Source organism: Neophocaena asiaeorientalis, unplaced genomic scaffold (assembly GCF_003031525.2).
Source record: "Neophocaena asiaeorientalis asiaeorientalis breed wild unplaced genomic scaffold, Neophocaena_asiaeorientalis_V1.1 scaffold223, whole genome shotgun sequence".
Lineage (NCBI taxonomy): Eukaryota > Metazoa > Chordata > Mammalia > Artiodactyla > Phocoenidae > Neophocaena > Neophocaena asiaeorientalis.
The window spans coordinates 3,706,792-3,721,197 of NW_020175045.1; the positions used below are offsets into that span (position 1 = coordinate 3,706,792).

The 14,406-nt window shown below is 52.7% G+C and overlaps 1 protein-coding gene across 1 annotated transcript in view; it reads left to right on the forward strand.

Moving 5' to 3' along the window:
- Window positions 1-9: 9 nt before the first annotated feature.
- PRKAR1B (protein kinase cAMP-dependent type I regulatory subunit beta) overlaps window positions 10-14,406 on the forward strand; it is a 91,350-nt gene continuing 76,953 nt past the window's right edge. The window contains exons 1-2 of the mRNA XM_024763514.1: window positions 10-731; window positions 14,251-14,403. Coding sequence (XP_024619282.1) covers window positions 459-731; window positions 14,251-14,403 — 426 coding nt within the window. The 5' untranslated portion in view covers window positions 10-458. The remainder of the gene's footprint in view (window positions 732-14,250; window positions 14,404-14,406) is intronic.

Sequence of the window (14,406 nt, forward strand, 5' to 3'; positions counted from 1 at the left end):
TGGCCGGGTTCCGGGCCGTCACTGTGACCTGGCCGAGCGCGGGCCGAACGCGCGGCCCTGCCATTGTTCGCCGGGTTCATCTTCCCAGGAGGCCCGTCCGCGGAGCTTCGTTTGTTTTTGTTTCCCTTTCTTTTCCGGTGGAGCCTGTAAGAGCTCCCCACGTCCCCCCGCCATCTCCCCGGGAGCTCGCGGAGGGCGCTCCAGGCACACACTGTCCTCCAAAGGGGGAGGGACGGACGCAAGTGAGACCCCATAAACGCCTGGGCTGCACACGCAGGGCCCCGCTTCTCCGTCGTCAGGTTTCTCAGCCGCGCCCGGAACCCGCCGGATCCCCCTCCATCCCCGCGAGCATCTGTTTAGAGTTGAGCTTTGCCCCCAGGGTGAGAGGCCTTTGACAGCAGCAGAATAAAACGCCTGGCGTGTCACCAGGTCACGTCGGTCAACAGATAAACCTTACGATGCGTGTAAGACGCGTGTTCCCAGGCCGGAGTCCTGCCCCTCCGAGGTCGGCAGGACTCGCGTTTTCCTCCGCAGGAAGCGGGCAGCGGGTCGCCATGGCCTCGCCATCGGCTCAGCAGCTGGAGGAGGACGACGGCCTGAGGGGCTGCGAGCTCTACGTGCAGAAGCACGGCGCCCAGCAGGTGCTCAAGGACTGCATCGTGCAGCTCTGCATCTCCAAGCCCGAGCGCCCCATGAGGTTCCTCCGGGAGCACTTCGAGAAGCTGGAGAAGGTTAGTGGCTCCAGCATCCGGTCCTCCCCCCGCCCACCCCCTAGCTGGTGCAGGGGTGTGTGTATGGCGCCGAAGCCCCGTCGGGCCTCCCCTCCGCTGCCTGCGTGCTCAGGAGGGGGCGGGGCGCCCGCGGGACGGCCTCCTGCGGCTCTTTGCGGGGAGGTGGGCAGGAGGCCACGGTGGCTTCATTCCCGCCACGGAAATCCTCTCTTCTTCCAGTGGCCCAGGGTCTCAGGAGGCCTCCTGGAAGGTGGTGCGGACGTTTGGGAACTGCTGGCTGTGACTATAGCTTGTGGGGTCGCTGGCTGTTCTCAACTTCGGGGACTGGTTAGAGATGCCATTGGCACTGGGGTAAAAGGAAACAGCCCTGATAGAGAGTGTGGCGGGCCGTTGGAGGTCAGATTCCCTCGCTGGCCTGCCCCTCAGACATGTGGGGGGAGTACGTGCCACACCCGCCCCCTCTCTCCTGAGGAGGGAATCGCCCAGCTCACTCCTGCGTGGATGACAGCTCTCACCCCCTTCCTGGTTCATCCTGGGGGCTCGGGGCTAGGAAGCAGCAGGCTGGGGCAGGAGCCTCTTGTGGTCCCGTCCAGCTTTCCCTCCCCGCCTCACGCCTCCTGCCTTCCTCCCTGGCCACCCAGATCTCTCTCTGGGGTGACCTCAGGCTCCTCCTCGTGGTCTTTGTATCACGACCTACCTGTCTCTGGGGACTGAACGGGACCCCAGCTGGGGCCCAGGTCTGTTTTAAGCACCTCTGTGTCCCCGAACTCAGCGGTGTTTTACTTCTGATGGGCACTCCTGTGGACAGAGGTAGCCGTAACGCAAAGGAATGGATTTATTTCTTCCCTTTAGAACAGTCTGTTAAAACACATTTTAAAGTAATACATGCCTTTTAAAGAAAAATTGAAAAGTTCAAAAGTGGAAAGAAGAAGTAGAAATCACCTGGAGTCCTTTCCACCTCTTCCCCCCCAACCGTGCATTGCGGTTTTGAAACATAGTTGGAATCATGTTACGGATGCAATTTTATATTGTTCATTTGTTATACATTCTTCATGGTCCTCAGTGTAAGTGATTGTGTAATGTGTTGAGAAGATCCAGAAAAGTTTTCTCAATGTTTTCCTCATGATTAGACAGTTGAGTTGTTTCCAGTGTTTTAATATTAGAAATAACACCACCCATTTTTAATTGGGTTGTTGGTTTTTTGGATATTGAGCTCCGTGAGCTGTTTGTATGTTTTGGAGATTAATCCTTTGTCTATTGTTTCATTTGCAAATACTTTCTCCCATTCTGAGGGTTGTCTTTTTATCTTGTTTACGGTTTCCTTTGCTGCGCAAAAGATTTTAAGTTTACTTAGGTCCCATTTGTTTATTTATTTTTAAACTTTTCATTACTCTGGGGGGGGGGTCAGAAAAGATCTTGCTGTGGTTTTATGTCAAAGAGTGTTTTTCTTTAAGAGTTTTATAGTATCTGGTTTTACATTTAGGTCTTTAATCCATTTTGAGTTTATTTTTGTGTATTGTGTTAGGGAGTGTTCTAATTTCATTCTTTTACATGTAGCTGTCCAGTTTTCCCAGCACCATTTATTGAAGAGGCTGTCTTTTCTCTATTGTATGTTCTTGCCTCCTTTGTTGTAAATTAGGTGACCATATGTGAGTGGGTTTATCTTTGGGCTTTCTATCCTGTACCACTGATCTATGTTTCTGTTGACCATACTGTCTTGATTACTGTAGCTTTGTAGTATAGTTTGAAGTCAGGGAGCCTGATTACTGCAGGTCCATTTTTCTTTCTCAAGATTGCTTTGGCTATTTGGGATCTTTTGTGTTTCCATACAATTTTTTGTCCTAATTCTGTGAAGAATGCCATTGGTAGTTTAACAGGGATTGCATTGAATCTGTAGATTGCTTTAGGTAGTATAGTGATTTTCACAATATTGATTCTTCCAATCCAAGAATGTGGTATATTTCTCCATCTGTTTAAATAGACATTTCACCAAAGAAGACATACAGATGGCCAAGAGACACATGAAAAGATGCTCAACATCACTAACTATTAGAGAAATGGAAATCAAAACCGCAATGAGGTATCACCTCACACTGGTCAGAATGGCCATTATCAAAAAATCTAGAAACAATAAATGCTGGAGAGGGTGTGGTGAAAAGGGAACCCTCCTGCACTGTTGGTGGGAATGTAAATTGATACAGCCACTATGGAGAACAGTATGGAGGTTCCTTAAAAAACTAAAAATAGAATTACCATATGATCCAGAAATCCCACTACTGGGCATATACCCTGAGAAAACCATAATTCAAAAAGAGACATGTACCACAATGTTCATTTACAATAGCCAGGACATGGAAGCAACCTAAATGCCCACTGACAGATGAATGGGTAAAGTAGATGTGGCACATATATACAATGGAATATTACTCAGCCATAAAAAGAAACGAAATTGAGTTATTTGTAGTGAGGTGGATGGACCTGGAGTCTGTCATACAGAGTGAAGTAAGTCAGGAAGAGAAAAACAAATACCGTGTGCTAACACATATACATGGAATCTAAATAATATGGTACTGATGAACTTGGTGGCAGGGCAGGAATAAAGACGCAGACATAGAGAATGGGCTTGAGGACACAGGGTAGGGGGGAAGCGGAAGCTGGGGCAAAGTGATAGTACCACTGACATATATACACTACCAAATGTAAAATAGCTAGTGAGAAGCAGCCGCACAGCACAGGGAGATCAGCTCGTGCTTTGTGGCCACCTACAGGGGTGGGATAGGGAGGGTGGGAGGGAGACGCAAGAGGGAGGGGATATGGGGATATATGTATGCATATGGCTGATTCACTTGGTTGTACAACAGAAACTAACACAGCTTTGTGAAGCAATTATACTCCAATAAAGATGTATTAAAAAAGATAATGCCACAGGGACATATTTGTACATAGATTTTTTTTTTCCTGTATGTAGTAGTGTTTAGTACAGCTTTTCGGAGATGGAATTATTGAGATTCCAGGTGGAATTACCAGGTCACAGAAGTCTTGTTGGTGTTGTCAAGGAGCTCTCCAAATGCAGCATTGATTCAAGCCCCACCAGACAGTGTGCTTGTAGCCACCCACCCTAGTCAGCTTTGGCTGTTTTAATTTAAAAGCCTGTTTTTCAGGGACTCCCCTGGCGGTCCAGTGGTTAAGACTCCACCCTTCCAACACAGAGGGTGTGGGTTCGATCCCTGGTTGGGGAACTAAGATCTCGCGTGCTGCGCAGCCAATAAATAATAAATAAATGAACCTTAAAAAAATAAATAAAAACCTGTTTTTTAGTTGATAGGTGAACATGGCGACGTGGCTTTAATCTTTGGTTACTTCCGAGGTCGCCACGTATGGGAGGAGTCCAGTCGCTGGCCTGTGCACAGAGGACAGGGGACTAGAGCAGGGGGGTGGGGGGTGGTTGTTTCCTGCACGTTTGAAGAGGGAGGGTCAGGTGGGTGACAGTACATCCTCATTTAACTCTACTTGTTCACAGATGACCCCAGCCAGGTGACATGTCTCACAGGACGGGACTTCTCCGCCGGACCAAGGCAGGGAGCCCATTAAGAGGCCAGAGGCAGGGTCCAGGCCAGACCCGAGCTGAGGCTGCAGAGTGAAACTAGAGCAGAGGGTCTCAGCGGGGGACCTCTTGCCCCCAGGGGACATTTCAGTGGCCAAATGCTTTTGGTTGTTAGACTTGGCAGGGGTGAGGGCGCTCCTGTCCCCTGGGGGTGGAGTGAGAGGGTGAGGTGGGCCGTTTTCTTTGGGGGGCCTTTCCGGTCTTGCTGGTGGATTGGGGGTGGGGTGAGGAAAGAGGCATGGGCCGTGACTCCTTGGGTTTGGTCCGAGGCCTGAGTGAAGTCCTGAGCCAAGAAGGGGCCAGTGGGAAGAGACGGAGACAGGGTTGGACAGGAAAAAATTAAGAGTGAGGCTTTGGATGTGCTCAAGTTGTCAAAGAGGCTATGAGTTTGGAGCTTGGGGGAGAGGCTGGGGCGAGCACTGGGGTTTAGGAAGATTCATTGATCATTCTTGCCTGGAGAGGCAAGTTATTACCTGCCTTTGACAGCTGAGGACCGAGGTCTGGAAGAGGTAGGGTGACTTGGAAGGCCTAGGTTCCAGGCTTCGGGGCTGATTTGGTGGATTCTCTGAAATCGTGTGCAAGCTTTTATAGGCGGGTGCATTTTACTGGGGAGAACGTCCCCAGTGTTTGCAGTGGATGTTCAAATGGACCTGGGATCCCCAAAAGTAAAGTGCCTGAAGGTGTCCTGAGACCCCCCGGGGGGTCTCATTTCCTGCTGCGTCTGCTGAGCACGGTGACCAGGGAGCTGCTTCAGCCTGGGAGCAGGAAAGGCTCTGGCTTTGGGGCCACGGTGTGCTGGGTCCCGGGCCCCTCTCTCTGCAGGAGGCTGGCCAGGCCGGAAGCCTGGGGAGGAGCAGTTTTCTCCACTTGTGTGGAGAGCAGGAGGCGTGTGTGTGAGGCCTTGATAAGCACAGAGGCTGCAGCTGCCGGCACAGCTTGGTGGGGATGGCCCAGCTCTCGGGGTGCTGCCTGGGCCGGGGTGTGGCACCCAGTGCCCAGGCCTCCGTGAGTGAGCCGGTGAGGAGGTGGCCTTATTCCAGGGTGGAGGCTTGAGGGGGGAAGCTAGTCCATACCCGCCGGCCAAACACAGCCTTGGAGCTTCTCCAGGATTCAGTCTTGTGGCGGATCGTGTGATGATAAAAGTCATCAATCCCTTTAACAGTGGATTTTAAATTGTGCAGGAAAGATTACTTTATACAAGTGTGCCCGTGACCCTGCACCTACGTACCCGCCCTACATTTTCCCAAGGACTTTTCTGGACCCGCAGGACACGCTTACATACGGATGTGGATAATTGTATATATGTGCAGTTTTTGTTTGCTTTTTTCTTCTTGGTAGCATTTTTTATTGTGGTAAAACATACACGACATAGAATTTGCCATTTTGGCCTTTTCTTAGGGTGCATTTCAATGGCATTAAGTGCACTCATGTTGCCTTGCGTCTGTATTAGTAGCATTTCTGTGGCCTCTTGTGGCTGTAAAGTTTTCTATGACGTGGATGCGTCATCGTTTCTACTTTATTTCCATCGTTTTGTGTTTGATGGCTTTCAGGTTTTTTTGTTTTTTTCCGCTCCAGAAACCACCTTTATGCCAAGGAAATGATTTAAAAGAAAAAATGGGTAACTATGCAGGTATTTCAGGAAGGGCTCTGGGGGCTGAGTGTCTGTTTGTGTTTACGGCTGTTGAATCTTGTCGCCCATCTGCTCCTCAAGGACCCGGTGAGCTTGTGGTCTTGCGACCCTGAGCCCCCCACCCTTTCCCGAGTCCTCGCCGAAGCCACTCTGCTCTCTTTTGTGGCCATAGATGCCTCATCCAGCAGGCTCTCCTTCCTGGTGCAGCGGTGGCTTCCCTCTGGTCCGTTGGTCAGACAGCTGGTGACCCAGGCTCACTCTGTACCTTTAATGAAACGAGCAAGTTACGCTGTGTTTCTCTTGGGGAGAACCCGGCCCGCGGCTTCCCTGGAAGTGAATTCTGTCAGGGCCCACATGGCCCTTCCTGTGGCCCTTCCCGTGGCTGTGGTCTACACTGGGCATCAGATACGTCCGGTGACTGTATGGAGGACCAGCCTGTGTTTCCTGGTGACCAGCACTGCATGTGTCATTCTGGTGGCAGACAGAGGCGTCCATCGGCGGGACTACATTGAACTCCTGAGGGTCTTGGAGGGGCGGTCCGTCCCCCCGGCACGTTGACTGCCCCGGCCTTCCGGTGCCGGGGGGCCACCGGGGAAGCCAGGGTGGAAGGGGTGAGTCCGCGTTCAGCCTGGGGGCCGACAGGAGGCCGTGCCCTGCGGGTGGCGAGGGTTACCGTGGGGCCGTCTTCGGGGAGCACGCTCTCTGGACGAAGGCTTGTCCTCGGGACGATGGGCTTGGCGGCTAATGCCGGGGGCAGCTCGTGCCACCCCGGAGCCGTGGAAGGCTGGAGCCGCGGAGGCGGTCGCTGGAGCGTTGGGTGGGCCGGAGGCTGGGGCGGGCTGGAGGCCGTCTGGAGGTGGCAGGGCGCGGGGACCAGTGGTCCAGGCTGTAGTCTGGGTGTGTTCTGGTGGCTCCCGTTCTGCAGCGTAGAGAGGCCCCGGGGAGGGTGTGCGAGCGAGGGGACAAGAGGCGTGTGGGAAGTCTCTGTGCCTCCCTGTGATGTTTGCTGTGAACCTATAACTACTTAGGGAAACCAAGTCTTTGAAATTAAAAAGGAAAAGAAAGTGGGTGCCCCCATACCTTTGGCCCCGATGGTTTCTTCCCTGGTCGTCGCGATGTCTGCTTCACTGAGGGGCGGGTGTCCGGGAGGCCGAGTGGGTGGGGCACTGGGAAGGTGGAATGAGGAGGGTTTGCAGAGCAGCTGGGGTGCGGGGGCTGGGGTTCCCAGGGTTCTGAGTGCGGGTGGGAGGGTCCTGGGCGCTCTTAGACCGGGCAGCCGGTCCCAAGGTCTGCTGGAGGGTGGTGGAGGCAGCGAGCTTTGCGGGAGGCTGAGGCTGGGGGTGCAGGGGTGGCTGGAGACAGTGGTGGCCGGGGTCGTCCCCAGGCCCAGACGGGCCTCAGAGCACCAACCAGCGCTTCGAGGGAATGACAGCCACCACTGATACGCTACTGTTGACTGAAGTCCGCGGCGCCCCTGAGGGTTCGCTCTTGTGTACGTTCTGTGGGTTTGGACAAACCTGTGACATGTTTCCATCATCATAGCGTCATGCAGAGCCGCCACTGCCCTAAAAATCCCCTTTGCTCCACCTGTTCGCCCCTCCCCCCCCAGCCCCCAGCAACCCCTGATCCTTTCACTGTCTCCATAGTTTTCGCCTTTTCTAGCTACAGCGTTTAGCCTTTTCAGACTGGCTTCTTTCAGTTAGTGATACATACTTAAGCTTCCTCCACGTCTTCTCATGACTTAATAATAGCTCATTTATTTTTATTGCTGAATGATGTTCCATTGTCTGGATGGACCCCAGGTTTATTTATCGATGATCTGCTGAATGACGTCTTGGTTGTTTGCAAGTTTTAGCAATTGTGAATAAAGCTGCTATACAGGTCCGTGTGTAGGTTTTTATGTGATGTAAGTTTTAACTCATTTTGATAAATACCAGGAGTGCAATTGCTGGGTTGCATAAAGACAGACACGAGATTGTCTTCCAGAGTGGCTGCACCAGGAGTTCCCCGGTCGTCCAGAGGTCAGGACTCCACGCTGTCCCCGCCGAGGGCCTGGGTTCAATCCTTTGTCGGGGAACTCAGATCCCACGAGCCGTGTGGCGCGGCAAAAAAAAACAAGACAAAATAAGACAAAAACAAACAAACAAACAAAAAACAAAGTGGCGGTGCCATTGTGCATCCCCGCCAGCCACGGATGAGGTTCCTGCCACTCCACACCCTCGCCAGCCTTTGGTGTCGTCACCGTCTGGATTTTGGCTGTTCTGATAGGTGTGTAGTGGTGTCTCGTTGCTGTTTTTTTTTTTTTTTGCGGTACGCGGGCCTCTCACTGTTGTGGCCTCTCCCGCTACGGAGCACAGGCTCCGGACGCGCAGGCTCAGCGGCCATGGCTCACGGGCCCAGCTGCTCCGCGGCATGTGGGATCTTCCCGGACCGGGGCCCGAACCCACGTCCCCTGCATCGGCAGGCGGACTCCCAACCGCTGCGCCACCAGGGAAGCCCCTCACTGCTGTTTTAATTCATGTTTCCCTGAACACATATGAGGTGGAGCATCTTTCCTGTGCTTATTTGCCATCTGGGGATCTTCCTTGGTGACGTGTCCAGATCTTTTGCCTGTTTTCCAATGGGGTTGTTTTCTTATTGTTGAGTTTTAAGAGCTTTTTGTACATTTTGCATACAAGTCCTTTTTTAGACATATGTGTTTCGCAAATATTCTCTCCCAGTTCGTGACTTCTCTTTTCATTCTCTTGACTATATATAATTTTTTTTTTTTTTTGGCTGCGCCGTGCGGCTTGCAGGATCTTAGTTCCCCGACCGGGGATTAACCCAGGCCCCGGCAATGAAAGCACAGAGTCCCAACCCCTGGACCATCAGGGAATTCCCTGACTATATATAGTTTTGAATCCTGCTTTTTGGTGTTTTAAACCAAACTTTACATGATTACTAAATATATTAAAAGTATGATTTAATGGTGCAGCATATCCTGTTACATAGATGTTTCTAACTTGATTTAAGCAATCTCTTTTTTTTTTTTTTTTGCAGTATGCAGGCCTCTCACTGTTGTGGCCTCTCCCGTTGCGGAGCACAGGCTCCGGACGCGCAGGCTCAGCGGCCATGGCTTGCGGGCCCAGCCGCTCTGCGACGTGTGGGATCTTCCCGGACCGGGGCACGAACCCGTGTCCCCTGCATTGGCAGGCGGACTCTCAACCACTGTGCCACCAGGGAAGCCCTAAGCAATCTCTTATTGTTGATTGTTGGATTAAAAATTTTTTTTAAGCACTGCAAGGGCCATTCTGGTACAGATATCTGTTTGATACCTCTCATTGTTTCCTTAGGATGTATTTTAAGAAATAGGATTATGAAGCTCAGAGCACCCACTGATAGTTATACCAGTTCCCCCAAAAGGTTTCATTCATTCATTCATTCATTCATCTCACCAGTATTTACTGAACACTTGCTCTGTGCCGGGCACTGTTCCGGGTGCTGAGGACGTGGTGGTGAGCTCCCTGGGAAGCACAGCGTTTCCCATCCGAGCTTGTGTGACAGCGGGGCCGTGACTGGGGAGGACACGGCATCTGCCTTGTGTTCATCCGGTTACATCGGAGATCCTAGAAAGGTGTGTGTAAATCAGAACTTTAGAATTTGAGAATGAAGTACCCAGTGCAACATGTTATTTCAAGGGATCCCAGGATGAGTTTAAGTCTTTTTCTCACTCAGAAACCGAATCCTTTGACTATAACCCAATAAAGTTACAAATTATTAATAAAAAGATAGCCAGAAAAAAAGAGAAAGAGCCAGAAACCTCTCCATACATTTGGAAATCAATAGTGAGCTTTTGCATGGTTTATCAGTTAAAGATTGTCATGATAAAAAATTAGGAAATATTTAGGTTGAGTGACAATAAAAGCATTGCATGTCAAAACATGTGGAATGCAGCAAAATTGGTACTTAGAGGAAAATTTATAGCTTCATTAGAAAATAAGATGATAAATTAATGAGCTGTGTGTCTTAGTTTCCGAGGGTGCCATAGCAAATTGTCAAAAAATGGACAGCTTAAAACAGCTATTTACAGTTCTGGAAGCCAGAAGCCCCAAATCAAGGCTTTGGGGTGGTCGCTTCTGGGGGCTCTGATGGGGGGCGGGGTCCGCCGCAGCCCCTCCCCCCCAGCTTCTGGGGGCTGCCCTTACTGGCAGACGCATCACCAGACTGCCCCTGTGTTCGGCCCTGTGTGTCTGTGTCCAAACTTCCTCTTTTTATAAGGACACCCATCGTTGGATTAGGGCCACTCTAATCCAGGATGACCTTGTCTTAACTTGATTGTATCTGTGAAGAGTTATTTCCAAATAAAGCCACTCTCTGAGGTTCTGGGTGGACATGAATTTTTGAGGGACCGTTTTCAACCTACTGCCCAGGTGCCACCTGAGAAGCCAGGAATAGAGGAAGACAGCAAGACAGAAATGAGCAAAATTACAAGGGTAAAAGCAGAAGTTAATGAAGCAGAAATCGAAGAAATAGCAGACAATAAAATCAGAGTCTGACTCTGAAGAGATAGATGAAACAAACATTGGAGAGGGCTGCCACGTCATGAAGAGACACACAAACTGTAATTTGCCACAGGTTGGGGAGGAGGGGGGCAAGGGGTGAGCTCAGAACTGCCCACGTCCCCTGGTTCAGCTCTTCTCATCTGGGTGGACTCAGGAGGCATCTCCTCCAGGAAGCCCTCTTGGACTCCTCCTTGCTGAGGATGGTCTAAGAGCCTGCCACTGCTGGTGCAGCCCCTCGTACCTACCTGGTCCTTCGGTGGTGCTCACCCGTTGTCTTGCTGTGACCACCATCTCTGTCCTGTTTGAGCTCTAACAGTAACCTCCTTCATGAAAGAACTATGCCTTTTTCCCTGTTGCATTTTCTGTCTGAGGCCTGGTATACAGAAGGTGCTCAATAAATGATCGAAGCTCTGTGTTTCTCTTCTTGCCTTGCCGCTGGGTGGCTGGGTGCCCTGGACACGTCCCTTACCCCTAGGTATCCCCTACTCGGGACGTCCCTCACCCTAGGAATCCCCTACGAGGGATGGGGCAGCCGGTGTCCTTGCCCAGCCAGACAGGGAGGGGAGCAGAGGGGAGGGATTCCACTGTCCCAGGCTCCCAGGTGTGTGTGCTGTTGTGTGTGGGGGGTCAGCTCAGTTCTGGAAAGTCTCCCTAGACCCCCCCTCCGTGTTGTCTCTTCTCAGGCTGGAAGCCTGCATTTTACCCCTCGTGTAGGAAAACGTGGTCAGAAGGTGATGAAGCACATCGTTCGTGGCCCAGGGAACTCTGGGTCCCGAGGGCAGGACGGGGACGGTCCCTGGAGCTGCCTTACGCGTTTTGGGGCAGATTCTGGCTGCGGAGCTTTCTGGAAACACTGTTCCCACACTCTTGTTATGAAGATTCCTTTGGCCTGGATCGCCTGCCCTGACCCCGTGCCCTCTACCATTCGCAGCCAAGACAACTCAGCAGCGTGAAAACAGGAGACAGGAAAGGGGAGCTCTGAGAATTAGAGGTTTTCCTGGAATCTCCCGGGGTGGGAGAGGGATGCCATCCAGAAGTAACGGTCTGGCACGGTCGAGGCAGAGCCTGGGGGTGGTCATCCCACTGCGCCCTGGGGGCCCTGGCTCCCGGCCCCCCCCCCCCGTGTCCTCTCAAAATCCCCTGAAGTGGCTTCGTGTTTTGAACCACCTGTATCCTGCCTCATTTGACCCTTTGCTCCCAGAGACGGGAAGTCATCTCCGCGCCGGGACAGGGCTGCTTACGGGTCCAGGAGAACAAGGCCTGGGCCGCGGCTTTCTTGAAGACAAATGGCTTCTGGTGGCTGCACAGGGAGCCTGGGGTCCTCACCGTGACTGTGGACCCTGGGGCAGCCACTGTCTGTAGGGTCTGTAGGCCATTCCCAAGGCCAGGTCGCTCCGTTATCTCGAAGTCAGTGTGTCCAGAGCCCAACTCAACGTCGGCCAGATCAAAATCAAACCAACACACAGAAAGTGGCAAAGGGTGTTGGGGGATGGCACTGCTGCTGGGAGCGGCTGGTGGAGAGCGCTGGGAGGTTCTTCACTGAGCTGAGCACGAGACCCCGTGGGACCCAGCATTCCTGCCCCAGGGGCATCCCCGAGAATTGAACACAGCACCGGGACGCACACTTGCACCCTCACGTCCATGGCAGCGCTACTCACAGCAGCCAAAGGGTGGAGCCAGCCCACGTCCACCAGCTCACTGGATCATCGAGATGTGACACAGCGGAGTACGATTCAGCCACCAAAAGGAGAGACGTGCTGACACCTGCCACAACATGGGTGCTCCTTGAAGACAGTGTGCCGAGTGGGAGAAGTCTGGCACGGGAGGGCGCGTACCGTATGATTCTGTCCATGGCTATGTCCAGAATGGGCGGATCCACGGAGGCAGAAGGTAGGTTAGTGGGTGCTAGGCCTGGGTGGAGGGCATGGAGGGGCTGCCAGTGGGGTACCCGGGTGTTTTGGGGTGAGGAAGCGTTTGGGTCTAGCTGTTAGAGAGGTTTGCGTAACATTTTGAATGTACCGAATGCCACAGGCTTGCATACTTTAAAACGGCTGATGGTTAATTTTATGTTGTGCGAATTTTACCTCAACTTAAGAGAAGTCCCCTCGTTTGCTGAGACAAGCGCCTGTCGGCTCCCTCGCTTCTACGGGAAGCCTGTTGTTTCCTCCCGACCTCACCTTCATCACTGCCCACGTCTCTGCCCCGTGTCACCATCACCTCCGAGCCTGGGCACTCCCACATGGCCTGACCTTCCGGACGTCCTTTGGTGGCCCGGGGCCTCTGCTGGTTCCTCTCTCCTGCGTGCTGGCAGAGCCCCGGTGTCTCTATAAACAGTTTACACTGCAGTGCAGGGGCCTTTCCCACTCATGTCTCCCAAATCCCGCTTTAAGACCCCACTGACTCATTTTTGTGTATTTTACTGTTCTTTTTTTTTTTTTTTTTTTTTCCTGGCCACACGGCTTTTGGGATCTTAGTTCCCCCAACCAGGGATTGAACCCGGGCCCTCGGCACTGAGAGCACGGAGTCCTAATCACTGGACCACCAGGGAATTCCCTTACTGTTCTTATTTTTAATAATTTCTAAGAGCAAAGGCCCAGAGTCTCTCACTTGAGATGCAACCGACATTTCTATTGATAGTGAAAATTCGTGGTTTACAAGAACAGTCAGTGGCGTTTGTAATGATTTCCATAAAAGTGGGAGTCTTACTGACAGTCTTAACTTTGAGTAGAATTAACGTACAGTGTAAATAACACATTTCCGGTGTGTCACCCAGTAATTCACAAAGGGTGGGAAATAACCCAGTGACTCCTGGCTCCAGGGAGATGTTGGCGCTGGTCTCAGAAAGGATGAGATGACTGTTGTCACGGTAACAGAGGAGTGGCGAGGTGAGTACTTGGAAGGCAGTTCTGGAGCGATCGGTGGTTGCTGGTGTGTCCAGAGCTGACCCTCAGGGAAACCCCTCCTTCCCGCCCACGAGGCACCTGGGGCTGTTCCTCAGCCTTGGAAGCGTTGGGTGTTGGATGAAGACCCTGTATATGTTGGCGTGAGTTGGAGCTGCTCTCCTGGCTTTGGTTGTTCTGTAGGGTTGTGTGTAGGTGCAAGAGCTTATAGAGCTGGTACCTCCTGCGACCATCCGGGGCCGTGTGCTGGGAAGCCCGGTCCCATCCAGGGACCAACTGGTCGCCAGGTTGCTCTGGGGAAGTGGAGCTGGAGAGTCGGCTGTGGGAGACCCCGCCACTCCATGTACCTTTGCACTTTTTGGATTTTGCGCCCTCTGTGTGTAAACAGAGTTTTTAAAAAGCAGTAATGAAAAGTGCGGGAAGAAAACGAGAGGTTTGCTTCCCTGTTATGCGTCCACCTCCTGTTTCCTGCACGTTGGTGAGCAGAGTGGGGGCACTTCCTGCCCTCGGGTGACCGGTGGGGCTGGGGGACCTCAGAGGCTCGCCGGGGCCTTGGACCCTGTGGGCTGAGCTCTGGGGTCTGGTAGCAACTTTGACACGTTGCTCAAAGTGTGAAGGAACAGAAAGCCTTCTGGAGCCAGGGCTCTGTGGCCGGCAGGGCTGTGGGCTGGGAAGAGGTGGGCTTGGAGGTAGCCTTGAAGTCCAGGGAGGCGGGTTGGGCGGGCCCGGCTGGGACGCGCTAGGTCCCCGGCCTTCCTGGGACCCCGTGACCTCCCGGGACGGACTCTGGGGTTCTGCCGAGATGGCCTCTCTTCTCACCCGCTCTGCGTTGTCCCCCCTCCAGGAAGAAAACCGACAGATCCTGGCGCAGCAGAAGTCAGCCTCCCAGTCGGACTCGCACGATGAGGAAGTGTCCCCGTTGCCGCCCAACCCGGTGGTGCAAGCCCGGCACCGGCGTGGGGGAGTGAGTGCTGAGGTGTACACAGAGGAGGATGCCGTG